At 35.6% G+C, this 17,293-nt stretch overlaps 1 protein-coding gene across 7 annotated transcripts; it reads left to right on the top strand.

Annotated features, from left to right (window-relative positions):
* Positions 1-40: 40 nt before the first annotated feature.
* Positions 41-11,930, top strand: FAIM (Fas apoptotic inhibitory molecule). Of its 7 annotated transcripts, none has more exons than XM_087881796.1 (6): positions 41-142; positions 2,934-2,988; positions 3,948-4,071; positions 7,956-8,184; positions 9,455-9,504; positions 11,525-11,930. In XM_087881796.1, exons 2-6 carry the CDS (start codon positions 2,948-2,950, stop codon positions 11,672-11,674), a joined length of 594 nt encoding a protein of 197 aa, XP_087737922.1. In that variant the 5' UTR covers positions 41-142; positions 2,934-2,947; the 3' UTR covers positions 11,675-11,930. The 7 variants fall into 7 exon arrangements, with proteins under 7 accessions (XP_087737922.1, XP_087737924.1, XP_034279348.1 ...); XM_087881798.1 differs by having other exon boundaries at positions 2,934-3,007; XM_034423457.3 differs by having other exon boundaries at positions 41-446.
* Positions 11,931-17,293: the final 5,363 nt, after the last annotated feature.

The raw sequence follows: 17,293 nt of genomic DNA, 5'->3' as shown, positions 1-17,293 counted from the left end.
TGGGCAGCCAGCGAGGCGTTTCCAAAGGCGGCGCCTGGGAGAAGTCCAGCGTCGGGCAGAGATGAGGAGGCGCTCCGGAGGGCGGCGGCTCCGGGACGCGTCTCTCGGCCGGTCCCCGCGCGTGTGCGCGCCTGTTGCCAGGGTAGGAGAGATGCGCCGACTGCGCTTTCCAAGCGACGCTTTCCCGGCTTTCCTCTCCCGGGCCGCACCGCCATATTGAGACTCGCGAGGGCTCTCGGAAACGTGAGAAGCCCCGCGGGAGGCGCAGAGATTTGCGAGGGGGGGAAAGGGGCGAAGCCGCTCCCCTCGGCTTTCCCCCGGCCCTTTCTCCTCCTCGGGCTGGGAGACCCGCTATCCTCGCCCGAAGCCGGCGCGGCTCACTTCCCACACACTGACGAGGCCTCGCTTCCGACCGGCGGGCGGGAGGCGCTCTGTCCCTGAGGCAGGTAGAGAACGGGCCTTTTAAAAACACCATAGCTCTTTCGGACCGAAGTCAAGCCCGCGTTGTTAAAACCGGATTCAGAACAGCCTTAAAATGGGTTAATGGTTGGCAGATGGGGGAAGTGGGTCGAATGGTCGTTTCCTTCAAATATGCATAGTTTTGTATTTATATGCATAATTTTGCATTTATTTATTTATTTTGTCATGTTTATGTAGTGTGTATTGGAGGTGGGTGACCCTTTGAGAGCTGTATGCAACGAAATTTCATTTTAATGTGTGCTGATTAGTGTACATTTCAAAGTGACATTAAAGTTATTCTAAGTCTAAGTCTAAAAATGACATGGAAGAGGGTCTTTTTTTCCCTCTGATCCAGAAGGAGTTAATTCAAGTATCTGTTGATGTTCCCCTAGAAAAGGAGTACAGGTAATCCTCGATTTACAACAGTTCGTTTAGTGACCGTTCGAAGTTACAACGGGCACTGTAAAAAGTGACTTAGGACTGTTTTTCACACTTACCACCGTTGCAGCATCCCCATAGTGATGTGATCACGATTCAGATGCTTGGCAACTGACTCTTATTTAAGACGGTTGCACAGTGTCCTGGGGTCTTGTGATCACCATTTGCAATCTTCTGACAAGCAAAGTCAAGGGGGAAGCCAGATTCACTTAACAAATGTTTTACTAACTCAACAACTGCAGTGATTCACTTAACAGCTGTGGCAAGAAAGATCATAAATTGCAAAGTTCACTTAACAAATTTCTTGCTGAGTGACAGAAATTTTGGGCTCGTTGTGGTCGTAAGTCAAGGACTACCTGTATATAAATCTCAGATCCTATTCCTGCATAGAAATTATTAGAAAGAGAAATAACGTGAAGTGGTATGATTCCTTTTGTCCGCTGTAATTTTTCTCTACAGGGAAATGGCTTTTTCCAAGGGTGATTGTACCCAGCCTCATTATTTCAGATCAATCAGGAATAAAAAGAATCACTTTGAAAAAATACTTGGTTTTCCCTTAACTAAAGTCACCCAAAGCACATATAAATAGGGAGGCCTTCTTCTCTAATAACCCCTTTTCAGTATTGTTTTTAGAATCCAGAAATGTGGGTTGAACGAAATTAAAATTGACATGCTTAGCTGGTTCATACAACATTGCAAGCATTAATATTTTTTCAAGCAACACGCCTATTGTGTGAAGTTAGTTTTTGTGACTTTTAAATGTATTTGATGGCATATTCTTGCAAATTCAACTGATTATGGTTTATGGAATAGATCTTAACATAGGGGCAAACTAGGTGAAATTTGTGCTATAATCACACTGCCGTTTCTTTTTTAATTCAGAGTTGATGCCTAGAATTTAATTGAATTTGTTTTGCAGAATATTTTGCTATAGTTTTCATCAAATGAAATTTGGAGAACTCAGCAAAGAATACTGTTTAAATTTAAGCATTACATCAACACAAAGAAATCTAGTAGCCTACATAGCACAGAACTTATTGTTGTTTTAGTTCATAGTAGAGAAGTATTTATACAGGTTACTCTATTCTTGTCAGATTTGTAAAAAGTGCCAAAATCAGAAAAAAGCAGGTTAAAGTGGCTGCTGTGGAAAATGTTTTCCATCATGAAACATCATTAATTAGAATTCATCTCCACTTTCAGTAATTTGTCAGCATTCTGTATTACCCATTTGTCTTTTTTATGTAGATTGATAAGTATCTTCCAAACATTGCCATCCCACCTTTTATTTCTTAGGGATGCCTATGGAATCCTTCTGCCACTTTAATGAATATGGAATGCATATAATACTGGGCTTAATCATTTTATTTTTTTTACTGCATGTCAGTTTTCTGCTTATTTGTTTATAATAAAAATAACTTTTCAAGTCCTGGGGGAAAATATGTGGGTGCTGCTGTAACATCTGCTGTTTTAAACCTTATGTCTTTTTTTAAATGTGCTGCTTTGTGTTCCAAAAATGTCAAGAATGAAAAAGTTAAAGTAGAAACCAGAAGGAAGAAATTGCTGACCATTAACATTAGCTTTGATATGTTGGAGCAAGCAGCTTAGAAATTTATTTTTGTTAAGTAACTGAGTGATTGTAACATATTGTTGCATTCCTTAACTGAGGTTCAAGTTCTTTTGAGCTAGGTCAAAAGGTTGTAAATGCTACTGGCAAACTTGCAAATATTTGAGGAACAGGTTCAGCCTGCTTTTTAGTGAATGATTGCAAGTAGTAACTATGGTATTTCTAGGTATACTGCATTTGTGTATCCAAATTAATTTCAAGCCACTGACAGATTGGTAAAATCAAGAAGTCAAATTAGAATGCTTTTCTCAGCATTTTCCCCCAGCTCAGGACAAAATATTTGAAATAGCAGTGATTTGTCATGAACACAATTATTCTAAACATCTGCAATTTATTTTTTACTTTTTTGCTGCTACTTCTTTCTGCTTTCTTTTTTCTTTCTTTCTTTTTTTGCTGCTAATTGGATTAAAAGCCATTTTGTATACTATGGCAACTTGGATGGAGACTGATAACAATGAAGATGTAAGGTAAAATATACCCCATAGGGTAAGAGATATGGAAAGTTATTTTTGAAACAAATCTTAGCCAAATATTAATTTCTCTCTTTGTTTGTTTTATATACTGCTATAGTCAACAAAGGTTCCCAATGGTGAATATTAATAAAAACACCAAATAAAATTCAATAAATACAATGTTCATATATGTGGTTCTTTAATTTCTCTGCTATATTTAATATGTTTCTTATTAAGGTGTTTTGTGGTGCTTATCAGAGATTACTTTTCTCTGTTACTGTATTTAATTTGATATTGGAACGATAGGTCTATCTAACAGAAAGACAGGACTGGATTTGGATTTAACTGGCCAGGATTGATTGTTATTGTTAACCAGTGGTATATTAAGTTTAATAATTATTTTTTAAGTTCTACGTTTGGCAAATTATCAGGTTACTCAATTAATCAAATAACATATTTCGTTAGAGTTTAAATGAAAATTGTAAAAATTGGAGTTTTATTTGTTTAAATTATTTTAAATACTGATATCTGGGAATAAATATTCCAAGGAATCTTTTAGGCTTGGAACAATTAAATATGTTCACTTTCTGTCTATAAACTGACTTTGTATCAGTACAATGAAATGACTGTATGATCGGGATTTAACATGGTGTTTAAAAATAAAAATTGGGCTGAGGGATTTTTGCTATATATAATGTAATATGTCACTTTTTTCTTATTAGGTGTAATAAAAATATAAATATATATACAGACAAGGATATGCATATGCCTGAGTGACCAAAACATTTAGTAAAAACTAAGCTCATAATTTAAAGAGCTGCATAGTATGTTCTGTAAATATAATTAAGTTTCCAAAAAGAGAGCCTGGCTAAGTTGGAGCCACTTTAGAAGTGTATTTCACTTTTGAATAATACTGCTTGAAGTAGGTCAAGTGTACATATTTAAATGTTTTGTTCTTCTACGTCTCATTACAGTTATATAGACAGAATGGCAGACCTGGTGGCTGTCTGGGAAGTAGGCCTGAGTGATGGTGTTCACAAAATTGAATTTGAACATGGGACCACATCAGGAAAGCGTGTTGTGTATGTAGATGGAAAGGTAGGACATTTGCATAAAATGCATAGTTCCTTGAAAAACAACAAGTTAACAGTTTGTGTATGTAAAACATGGTTTGCTGAAAGAGTACATCTCAAGAAAGCTTTTCTAATTGGTGTTGAGTAGGCTGGGCAATTAATTTTCCCAAGGGGCCACATGAGAAACTGGGACTTTTGTGGAAAACCATTGACATTGCCTCAATGCTTCTGATACTATGGGCCAGACTGGGTTCACCTGCCAGCCAGATGTGGCCTACAGGCTGTAAAATGCCCAGGTATGGTGTTGAGAATGGAGGTACTCTATCTTATTTTGGTAAGGCCATACATTAGCACTGGCAAGAGAATTTACAAAAGACACTAAAAGAGGATAAGCAAGAAAGCATTTTAACCCACCGATTTCAGGGGTAAGTATGAAGGGTCCTTGATAAGTATGAGGGATAGATAATTATAGATTAAGGTTCCCTTAAATAACTATCACTTGAAATACTATCCTTATGTACACTACCCATTACACATGCTGAAATTAGTCTTTTCAACAGTTTTCAGTTACACAATTTTTATTTGAAATCAAAATTATAGAAGGAGGTTTAGACTAAATAAGTATTTCATTCTTTTTGAAATTAGATTTTATTGCTATTAGTGAAAATCGCTTTGAGATGCTCCAGCAAAAGAAGCAGTATAGAAATATATTGGATAAATAATGTTGAACTAAAGTTTTGAAAATTTGCTATTAAAGATAAATAATGCAGTTTTATGAAATATTTTTCTTCTGAACAGATGTTGAGTTCAGCTTTTAGCTATTAAAAGAATATTTATTCACAGCGTTAAACTGATAGATTAATTAATTTTCTCTGTTAATATATTCAAAAAATACACAATAACCAGTTTGGGAATTCAGTTGTTTCTTGAAAACATACATCACTTGAATGCATAGTGCAAGGAATGAATGCCTCGTGGTACTAGAATCTTGCTGTCAGTCTTGCTGCAGATATTATATAGAAAATCATTATTTAAGGTATACAGATGTATATTGGGAAATTGAGAAGTATTGCAGTCGTAATAGATACGAATGAGCAACCGGTTAATTGGAGAGATGGCTTAATTTATCAGATTGCTTTTTAGGCATAATTTTTCCTTATCTAATTCCTTTCATTCCATTTTTTATCATTCCCCACTGTATTATTTTCTTTTTCAAGTAGAAGGGTAAAGAAAGGGGCATCCTGACAATATGATGATTCCTTTCTTTCTGGCTTTTGGGAACTGAACTCCAGCTCCTGCCAATGTATTTGAATGATCCCATAAGATCAAACCTGGGTAGGTATTCCTTCTCTATGAAGGCAGAAAAGCACATGCAATAGAAGATGGAAGAGGAGACTAGATCTATTTCATCCAAATGACCAACACAGTGCTGCAAATGCTTCTATCCCAAATTGAGGGAATCAGTATGTGAGTAGAATCACATTCTGAGTAGGTAGCACATCTTCTTCCAGCTTCCTATCTCATTTGTCCAAATAAAAAGTCAGGGTCAGCTACATTGTTTCCTTTGGTGAATGCATATTATTGTAGCATATACTTTATGATTTGAGGCATTGCCTATGCAGCAAATCATACAAGTGCCTCTACCCTTCTGCCACTACCTTTATTATACAGCAAATTAAATTACTATCCTTTCATAAACTCAGTTCCCTAGCACAATTACACTATTGTTCATTTGTAGGATTAGTCCTACAAATAGGGAAAGGATATTCTAGAGCCATGATGGTGAACCTACGGCACGTGTGTCACAGGTGGCACGCCTAGCCATATCAATAGGTATGCAAGCTTAGCTTACCAGCGTGCATGCACGCGCTGGCCAGCTGATTTTCAGGCCTTCTGGGCCCACCAGAAGTAGGGAAACAGGCTGTTTCCTGCTTCGGGGTGGTGGGGAAGGCCCATTTTTTGCTCTCTCCAGCCTCCAAAGCCTTTCTAGGAGTCTGGGGAAGGCGAAAACGGCCTTCCCCACCTCCCCCAGAGGCCCTCTGGAGGCCGGAAATGGCCTGTTTGCCAATGCACATGATGACAAAAAGGTTAGCCATCACTGTTCTAGAGCAGTGTTCAGCCTTCAAATACATAAATATAAGGTGTATGCAGGTGTATTTGAAAGAACGTTCACAGAATGTATATTCTGGTACATACATACCGTGTTTCCCCGAAAATAAGACCCTGTCTTATATTTTTTTGAAACCTGAAATAAGCGTTTTGGCTTTATTGCCATGCACTCAAAAGCCCGATTGGGCTTATTATCAGGGGATGTCTTATTTTGGGGGAAACAGGGTACCTATTCTTCAGGACTATTATATTTTAGATATCATAGAGCCGTGATGGTGAGCCTATGGCAAGCGTGCCACAGATGGCACACGTAGCCATATCAGTGGGCACGCCAGCTGAGCTCTGGTGCGCACGCGCACGCCGGCCAGCTAATTTTCGGGCCTTCTGGGCCCACCAGAAGTAAGGAAACAGGCAGTTTCCTGCCTCGGGGGGGATGGGGAAGGCCCATTTTTCTTTCTTACCTGGCTCCAGATCCTCTCTATGAGTCTAGGGAGGGTGAAAACAGCCTTTCCCACTCCCTCAGAGGCCTTCCGGAGGCCTGAAACGGGCCATTTCCCAACTCCCAGTGGGACAGGAAGTGACGTTTTTTGCTGTCCCCAGCCTCCAGAGACTCCTAAAGAGGCTGGGGACAGCAAAAAACATCACTTCCTGTCCCATCGGGAGTTGGGAAATGGCCCGTTTCAGGCCTTTGGAGGGCCTCCGAGGGAGTCAGAAAGGCTGTTTTCACCCTTCTCAGATAAATAGAGAGGATCTGGAACCAGGTAAGAAAGAAAAACGGGCCTACCAGGCCATCACGTGCCAGGAGCGGAGGGTGGGAGAGGGGGGGTTGTGCGCGCATGTGCAGAGCAGGGCGCATAGAATTATTGGTGTGGGCACGCACGCGACCCTTTCCCGCCCCCCCTCTCCTGGCACACGATGGCAAAAAGGTTAGCCATCACTGTCATAGAGTCATAGACTTGAAAGATATTTTAGAGATAACATAGTCCAACTTCCTCCTCAGTGCAGGATCCAGTAGAACATCTCTAATAAAGACATCCAGTTTCTTTTTAAAAACCTCTAGCAAAGGAGAACTCATCGCTTTACAAAGCAACCTACACTACAATTGACAGTTTCTACAATCTTGGCATTTAATCTGAATCTTATTTTTGTAGTTTCAATTCACGCAGCCCTGTTAGGTGATAGTTCTAAGTTTACTCCCTTTTCTCTGTGACAATCCCTGAAATATTTGAAGTCTGCCATCATGTCTCCCCTCAGTTATCTAAACCTATATACAGTACATGTCATTTGTCTTTTCTGATAGAGTTTACTTTCTGGACCCTGCTCGTGTGGGGAAATGCTAGGAATTTTAAAAATAATAATAATAATCCTGTGACAGTATTTTAATACCATCAAACAGTATCTATCCTACATCCTTAGAAGGACTCGATAAGTGGATAAAATGCCAAATCCAGTCTAAACATCTCACTGACTGTAACAAACCATAATAATTCACCATGTTAGTAAACATCTGAACTTGCTCTTCAGTTTGTTTTTGTTTTTAAAGTGTAAAGTGTCTCAGAAATGGGATACAATCAGGGCAGAATAGCATTTAATAATTACTTCCTGTGATTTGGATTCTATGTTCTTGTTAAGGAAATATTACCATACAATAGGATGAAAGGATAATAAGTCTTTTGATTACATCTGATTTGATCATTTTTTCCAATAATAAAACAAAAAGTTGACTGGTTTTATGGCAATCAAGTTTTCAGAACTGAAGCAAAAATATGTTTGTATTAAATGTCTTTTTTTCATCCTTAGGAAATAATAAGAAAAGAATGGATGTTTAAATTAGTGGGAAAGGAGACATTTACAGTTGGAGCAGCTAACACAAAGGCTACTATTAATATTGATGCAGTCAGCGGATTTGCATATGAATATACTCTGGAAATAGATGGAAAAAGTCTCAAGAAATATTTGGAGAATCGGTCAAAAACAACAAACACTTGGGTTTTACACCTAGATGGTACAGATTTTAGAGTTGTTTTAGGTATGTTAGTTTCCTGAAGTCTCTTGTATGGTTCATGTACTATTTTAGTTGTATTTTGGTACTCTCCAATATAAATGCTATAACCCCTTTGTTTGAAATAAAGACTAAGGGAACCTTTATAGAAAATCAATATGTCTGGTGGCTTAGAGTTGACAATGTCTGCATGGCACATAATCAAGTTAGTTACATACTCTTACCTTGGAGACATTCTAGGATTACAACAAGATCTCTTGGTTCTGAAAAGGATTTGTTAAATTAGTGTTAAATTTTAATAGCTGTTTATAATTTACTAGCATTGGTTTATATTTAGTGTTGAATCTTAACTATGTATTGTTGGCAATGTGATTATTGTATAACAAAATAGAAAATAGTATTATTATAAATCCAGAAAACATCATGTTGGACATATATATGGCTATGGGCATAACTATGAGAATTAAGGATACTGACTAACAAGCTGGTTTTAAGATAATAGCAGCATTTTGTAAATAAATCTGTGTCTACTATCAACCTGTATCTGCTACCATAATATCTTAAAAAAAGTGACATGCAGCATTCTCTTGCCCTTTGCAAGTTGCAGAAAGATTACCAGAATCAAAGTCCTTCTGTCAAACTGGCATCAGCTATAGATTTGATAACAATGTACACTCATCTGCACCCCAATTTCAGTAGTCACCCTAATTTTCAAAACGTCACACCTTTTAGGCAGTTTTGAGTTTTTCAGAAATACAGGTTTTTAAGTAATTTTTTTAAAAAAAATTGACAAGTTACATTCATAAGGCATTATTTACTTAGAAATGATTGCCCTTTTTCAGATTGAATCTATTTTCTATTAAATTGATAGACATTTAACATTCTTGCAGTCATAGAATAAGCAAGACTTGTGATTGTTCCAGTTTAGTGCATTTCTCTTAAGGATACCATTCATTCTATTCTTCCTCCCATTGGATTCTTTTTTTCAATATTCCATCAGCATTCGGTGGCCACTTGACATTCTATAAGTTTTCTGTTAATTTTTTATTTTCTCCAAAAGCACGATATTATAACTATATGAACAGCATTCTTAGAGAAACATCATGCATATAATGAGATTTCATCTGGACCAGAATGCAATTAGAAATGCATTTATAGCGTTTTGTAGAATTCAATCAAAATAAAACATAATGTAAACTGCAGAAGAGTTTTGATCTGGGTATAACTTTTATACTTAAGATATTGAAATTGTATATAATAGTTTAAGTAACAATCCTTTTCTGATTTTGTTTTTCAGAGAAAGATACAATGGATGTCTGGTGTAACGGTAAAAAAGTGGAAACAGCAGTATGTAACATCAAAAAACATTTTAAGTAGATTATTTTAGTTGAAAATAATTAAGTCATAAATTAAAGAGGCTATTTCATACCATCTTTCTCTCCTCCCCCAAGAAATTGACAATCAAGACAAAATAATTGTGATAGCTGAATAGCTTAACAAGCAATCATAACGAGCATAATCCTATAGAATTTTAAAGATTATTACTGGTAGGAAACCTGTGGCCTTCCAAATGCTGCTGAAAAACTACACTTTCAGCAAACCCTGCCAATGGTCCTACTGGTTGTGGATAGTGGAAGTTATAGTTCTGCAGCAACCCAATATAAAATAAAACATAAATTAACAATCATGATGGTGTCACAGGTTCATTTTTAGATGATACAGACACCAGAAGGAAGTAAACAGATTTGTATTTTTCCATGCAGGAATCAGTATTTTTGAGCAAATAGAAAAGTGCAACTTTATCTTTACGAGGCTTCTTTTTGTTTCCATATCTCAGTTTTCAGTCTGGGAACAAAATAAGCTAAGAATCAAGCTGTTGCCCTTGGTCTCCAAATTGATGACTATCTCTGAGTAATGCTGAGTTCTCCTCAGCCACTTTATCAAATTTCACTTTCATTTCCCTTTCTCTTGCCAGCCTTTTGTCATCAGATTACTGCTTCCCTTGTAGTGTAGTTTGTACAGTGTATCTCTGTTGAATGAGATGAGTCATTTGGAAGGAACACTCGGCTCTTCCAAACGGTTGTATCTCTCTTCTTTGTTTCACTGCCATACACTAAATAAATAAATCTTTGTTTCACTATTGAAAACGGGATTGACTTATCCATTAAGCATGATAGGCAAAGGGCTCATAAAAATATTTTAATGTGGGTTTTTTTTTTAATCAGAAAACAGTGAAGTAGAAGTTACTTATTTTGGTGCCTTTTAAAAAATATTTATTTCACCACCTTTTAATAAAAGCATGCAAGAAACTCACAAAACATGAACAACAAATCTTGTTTGTAGCCATGTGTGACAGACATAACTAACTGGCCACAATTTATTATTATTACAGAATAATGTTTATTATTTATAATCTGTTTCTTTGTTTTAAAAAAAACAGAAAATACTGAAAATCCTATGGAATGTAATTTTTAATAATATTGTTTTTATGGAAGTAGGGGCCTCAAAAAGCAAAAATGTATGGGGCTTACAAAAGTCATCATGTGGCCTGGCGTGAAAAGTATTTTTCCTTTATCCAGGCTCCTGCTCCTCTTCCTCTTCCTCTTAGTCTTTCAATACTCCAACTCATCTTTACTGTCTCACAACAAGGTGCTTTTTCAAGAGGCAACTGGACTTTCTGATTTTTCTTTGAAGACGTTTCACTTCTCATCCAAGAAGCTTCTTCAGAGCTGAGCGAAACATCTTCAAAGAAAAACCAGAAAGTCCAGTTGCCTCTTGAAAAAGCACCTTTGGGACAACCATGACCTGGATGACTGAGAATCTCCATAGACATGTGTCACAAGTTCTTTCCTTAAGTTGAATTTTCTTCCTTCAGCAGAAAACCCAAATCATACATGTCAGTATTGGAAAGCTCCCACTGATCTTTGCTGCTGCCGGAACTCCTTTTATCACTTAGTTTAATGGCTGGGAGTTGGAAAAAACACAAAGATCCATGCATGTTCTGGAATGCTTATGCCTCTTACAAAAAGGAAGGACTTCCCTCTTCCAGAACCTTGGCATTGGCTTCCAGATCAAAACACCTCAGCTTTTACACAGCTAAACTCTACTACAAGACAAATGGAACATTTCTTTGAGAAATTCCATACAGTACATAAAATAATTGCACGCTTATAGTTCAAATGGCATTGATATCTTTTCTGAAATTCCTAGTCCCGGAAAAATTAAAGGTTGAGCTTGCTGTCCTGTTTGTATGCTGTAACTCTGAATGTTTTATGCTTTGTTGAAACTAAAATAATTCGATAGCTAGTAAAAGTCTGAAACATTTGTGAATCATTAAATAGCTTTTTTAATCTTTTTTTTTTGTCAGGGTGAATTTGTAGAAGATGGGACAGAAACACATTTCAGTATTGGAAAGCACAACTGTTATATCAAAGCTATCAGCAGTGGGAAGAGAAGGGAAGGAATTCTTCACATGCTCATTGTGGATGATGGAGAAATTCCAGAAGTCTTGGAATAGCTTTCAGAGACTAATGCAGATAAAAATATCAGGGATTTTCAATTACTGTGGTTTAATTGACAACTTTAATGTGTACTTGTTCATTGAGTCTGTGATAGATTTTTTAAGTTAGAACATAGAAAATTCACTAGAGGGCCAAATAAATATGTAAAGTTATGTATAATTATTATTTTGTTATATAGGGACACTGAAGGGGAACTGACTAATGTAGAAATTGTTTACATGGGACATTTTAATAAAATAGTGCAGAATAAAAGAGTCAGTTTGTTCATTTACATATCAGAAGGTTTTTTAATCCCTTTAAATTAAGCTTTTTTTTAAAAAACTTGGTGTGTACTGCAGCGAAAGAGTAAATGTATCTTTTTGAGATTTATGATTGGTGAAACTGATACCAGACGTCTGCATGCCTATGAAGTCAACTTTCATCTCTATGTACTAGGATTGCTACAAGAGCCCCATAACTACCTTCCCTATATAGTCATTTCATTCTGTGGGCCTAAGGAGATCTATCTAATGAGTTTGATTGAATTCATGATCGATGAGTGCTTGTGTTCAGAAATGGTGAAATCACAATGTCCTTTGACAACTCTATAATTGCATATAGAAGGTATGATACAGTAAAATCAAGTCTTATATTTTCGAAATCCATGTAGCTTTAAGAATGTAAACAAAACTATGGAATAAATATAAACTAGATTGTGCCCAAAACACTTCTATGGCTCTTAGCATAAAAAGCATTGTGTAGATGAAAAATGATAAGTAAGCATAAATGTACTAGAGTCTTCTTAAAAGGATTGTAAAATAAAATCAAGGGATTTAACAATAGGTGGTTATTTTCAATGGCTTTCTTATATACAGTTATCAGGAAGGTTTAAAGTGGATAAAATATGGCTTTGAATAATGCAGGACTTAGTTTGAAATAGAATTATGCACAAATGATGAGCATGTTATTGCCAAAATGTATAAACTTTTGTGAAAATATGAGTCAGAAGAACAAGAAAGAATGTAAGATAAAATGGGCTAGGACTTTTCACCTCAATAAACAAGACTTATAGACTTAACTATAGACTATAGACTTAACAAGTCTATAGAGATATAGACTTATATACCTCTTCATAGTGCTTTTACAGTCTTCTCTAAGCGGTTTACAGAGTCAGCATATTGCCCCCAACAATTCAGGTCCTCATTTTACCCACCTCGGAAGGATGGAAGGCTGAGTCAACCTTGAGGCTGTTGAAATTTGAACTGCCAAACTGCAGCTAGCAGTCAGCTGAAGTAGCCTACAGTGCTGCACTCTAACCACTGCGCCACCTCCACAAATGGATTAATGGGAAAATAGGTGGTTGAAAGGACTACATTATATTTACATTATGTTCTAGCCTTAAAGAGAATTCTTATAAAATGCTGTATTGTTGGCATTTCTCACCAGAGAAATTTATTTATTTTTATTTATTTTATTTTATTTGTTCAATTTGTATGCCACCTTTCTCCGAAGACTCAAGGCGGCTTGAGTAGAATGTATGAAGGTACTTCAAATATTTATTGGAAATGTGAACAACATAAAGGGATATTTTATTATATATGGTGGATATGTAAAAAAAGACACAATTTTTGGATACAAATATATTAATTCAGAAGATAAAGATGAATGTACAGTTGAAACCAGAAACTTTAATCTTTTGGGATTAAAAAAAACATGGAATTTAGTTTTCATAAATGATGATTGCAGTGAAATTATATGGTCAAAAGTGGAAAAGTTCAGTGCTACCCACAACAGAGGAATGATTAGTGAAGATGATGGAACTTGCAGAGATGGCCAATTTCCCTATTTCCTTGATTAGAGAAAAGGCAGTATCTAGATATGGCTGACTGCAAACCCCTTGTAGACTTTTTGCATTAAAAGGGGGGGGGGAAGCACTTAAGATTTGTGAACCTTTGATGATTAGGAAAAAATAGATAATAGAAAAAAGTGAGCTTTTTGTAATTACAGTGTGATGACTTTGTAATCATTTATATTTACTGCAAAGGAAATTGGAAGCCTTTTTTTTTGCTTTTGTTTTCTTTATCCCTTTTGTCTTTTGTCTTTGTTTTCTTTATCCTTATGAGTTTCTTTTAGTTTTTATGGTCTCTTTAAAACTTTTTGTAAAGTTTATTTTTTAAAAAAGAATGTAAACAAAACTATAACAATGACTGTACCAGAAACTATATTATTCTCATTAATATAGAAATATAAAGGAATAAGAGAAGTTTATGTTTAGTATTATGGAATGTCTATATGTGTATGTCTAAATATTGATGCGAACAAATATAAATGAATTTAGTGGGCTCATAGAATTCTAACTCTTCGTTGGACTATGAGCAGCATTTAAAACTAACTGCTCTTGATATTTGGCTTGTACCTTCACAGACCTTTTCTTAAAAGAAAAACAGTCCTGGTTTAAGAAATACCAAGCTAAATAACATTTTTTAAAAACTTTAAAGCATTGTAGATAGAAGCTATTACAAATCAGAAAACTTGTTTCTGAATGTTCGATATTTTATTGAGCAACTGAACTCCATATATACTGATTTAAATTTATTAGTTCTTAATTATTGATATTTTATATGCTGTGGTACCTCGGTACTCATTGTTAATTGGTTCTGGGTGGCATGATAAGTACCAAAAATGATGAGTGCCAAACAATTTTTCCCATAAGGAACAATGTAGTGAGTTACAATGCAGCTGACATTGACAAGTTCTAGCTTGTATCAAACAAATGATGAATGCTGAGACAAATTTTTCACATCAAAATGTGTTGTGTATCAAATTCAATGTGTTTCAAAGCTGTTGAATATCAAGGTATCACTCTATAAGACACTCAATTCTTATTTCTTGTTAGTTAGTTTCTAGATATTCTTTATAAATAACTTGTGACATCCAATAGTAGGTCTGTTTTAAAATTAAGCATGAAAACAGTTCAATTTTAAGAAATATTGAAAGAAAAACAGTTTCTTATACATCACAATCTCTGAAAACAAAGCAAAAGAATGGCATTTTTTATTGTACCAAAAACATCACAATCTACTTTTCAATATTGTTTAATGTGATTATATAAACCACATGATACATATAATTCACTGTATTTGACACTGTTCTAATCTTGTGCAAAAGAATTGGAATTTGAAAATAAGTACTGTAACTGAAAGTTAATATCTAAATACTTGGCTCTCAAATAGTTGTACTCTTATAATAGATAAAAAAAATAGCAGTTTTGAGAAAAAAAAACTTGAAAATTTATACATTTAAATAATACTGCAATCTTAAATATTTGTGCTATATATGTGTGTGTGTAATTGGAGGTGCAAAATGTATGCTGCATGTATACTGTATGAATTGAATGGATAGATGAATGAATGATCTAGTTTATGATGTTGAACTCCATAGGTATTGTAAAATTTAATATTCACTTATTGGCATTTAATGTAATGCTACCTAGAGTTGAGTCCTTTTAATTTCTAACTGACTAGCATTTATCAACTCAATGTTTCACTCCTCTCCACAAATCTGTAGGAAGTTAAAACCCTCAGAAAAGATGAGAATGCTGAGAACAAGTGAAGTCCCATTATACAATTGTAGGTTATTTCACCCAGCACTGATTGTAACACTGATTGTACCCCCTTTATATAAACATTAATTTATTTGGAATTCTGGTTGAGATTAATTTTAGGAAATTAACTAGAGAAAAAAAAATATTCTGCAAAACATTCATGTTTAAGAAACCTTGTGTGTGTGTTAGTCCCAATTGAGTGCTGGATAGTGGAGCTAAGGGCTTTAGTGGCTCTGTGTGTGTGTGTGTGTGTGTGTGTGTGTGTGTGTGTGTGTGTGTGTGTGTGTGTGTGTGTACACACATCCCTCCCAATCTTGTACCATTAAATGTGATCAATCTAAATTTTAAGTGCAATTTCCCAAATTCCTCATCATGTCTCCAATACTTCACTACTGTATAGGCTGGAATGATAAGAGGAGGCTAGAATATGGCAAGCTGTATTTCTTTACTAGTTGAAGCTGACACTTTTCCCTTCTCAGTTTTCCTGGCATTAGAAGACAGATCTCAAAGTGGGTGGAAGCAAGCAGTTTACAGCACACACTCCTAGGATTTTCCCTCACTATCTTTGGACTATGAGCAAGCAAGGGTCAAATTTAAGTAACATATGCTTAATATAGACTGTCAAAAGGATGCTTGTAATATCTCTCAGCTTCCCATGGCAGACAGCAAGAGATAAACTCTGACACCAGCTTCTTATACAGTGTGAGGAAAATCAGTTTTTAAATGAGTGCAACTGTTTAATAGACAAATTGAGACATGTGGAATGTGGCCTTGCAACTCAAAAGGCATATGCTAAGTTTTATCAGAACAATCCAAAACAACCCCTGAATCATAAGATGCAAATGTTTCTTCTAACCAGGGCCACTGTTCTCTAGATAACAAAAGGGTAGGAAGTAGCCTGAGATCTATTAGGTAATTACTTATGAATATCTATGCATGTATCATTTCTCCTTGCTTTTTGCATTATTTTCCCCTTTGTTCTGAAATTATGGGTGCAACTCTTATCTGCAGGGATGTGTTTTCCACTATTCTTCTGGAGGAGAGCCCGTCCGGTATATACTAATAGATCATGGCAGTGAATCTAATCATTTGCTTTGGGTTTTGATTCCAGAATAGCTTAACATCCCATATCAGAAAGGGGACTTTAACCTTAGCCCAATGTAAATACTATACTTTCAGTTCTTCTGGCTCAAAAATACCAAAAAAAAAAAACACCATACCCCATACGAGTACCGGTAGGTCCTTGTGACATGTTCTTCTGTATTTCCAGTTTTATACAGAACCCTGAAATGCTCTGACTTTACTTTTGACTAGCAAAATACAACAATCAACAGTATAAATAATTTCTACTTCCCAATTTCAACCCTGAGATAACATATAAGATTGCCATGTAAAACCAGGCAAAAAAATAATTAAGAGAAATTGAACGTGCCTGCGTATGGGTAACCAGAAATGGATGAGGCTCTGAATTAACCATTTGCTTTGAAATGTAAATGCCATGTCAGCTGTTGTACTATATTTTTTTTATGTTTTGTAAGAGAAGTTTGTAATTCTTAAATCCTTTTTGGAAAATTTTATTTTATTTACAAATATACATGAGTACATGTATATGTGTATATATGTATTTGCATTGCATTTGTATTTTACGCTGTTATTTCAAAGTTTATATTATCCAGATTGCTAATTTTAATTTGTTGTTGTTGCATATGTGTAGCCTAAACAAACCCTTTAGCATATTTTGATTTAATATTGTCTTTCAGCCAATTATTTTTTGGTCTATATGTACTTTCCTTAACAATCTTGAGATGGTCAATTTAGCTTTGGATATTTGAGTATAATTCTCTTGTACTGGCTAATGACCACAGTAAAATTAAGTAAGTAAATATAAACCCCCCTCCCCCCTCCCCCAGGTATTCAGACGGCTTAAAATTAATACTTTAATATAAGGATTTGTGGCTGCAGCAGTTCTGTTTCAAATAAAATGAAGGCTTGATTTTAACTACCTTTTGTTGAAATAACATTAAAGAATAAG

Source organism: Pantherophis guttatus, chromosome 1 (assembly GCF_059756535.1).
Source record: "Pantherophis guttatus breed Tessera chromosome 1, ASM5975653v1, whole genome shotgun sequence".
NCBI lineage: Eukaryota > Metazoa > Chordata > Lepidosauria > Squamata > Colubridae > Pantherophis > Pantherophis guttatus.
Note: the sequence above shows the minus strand (reverse complement) of the source record. Positions and strands in the feature narration are given on the sequence as shown.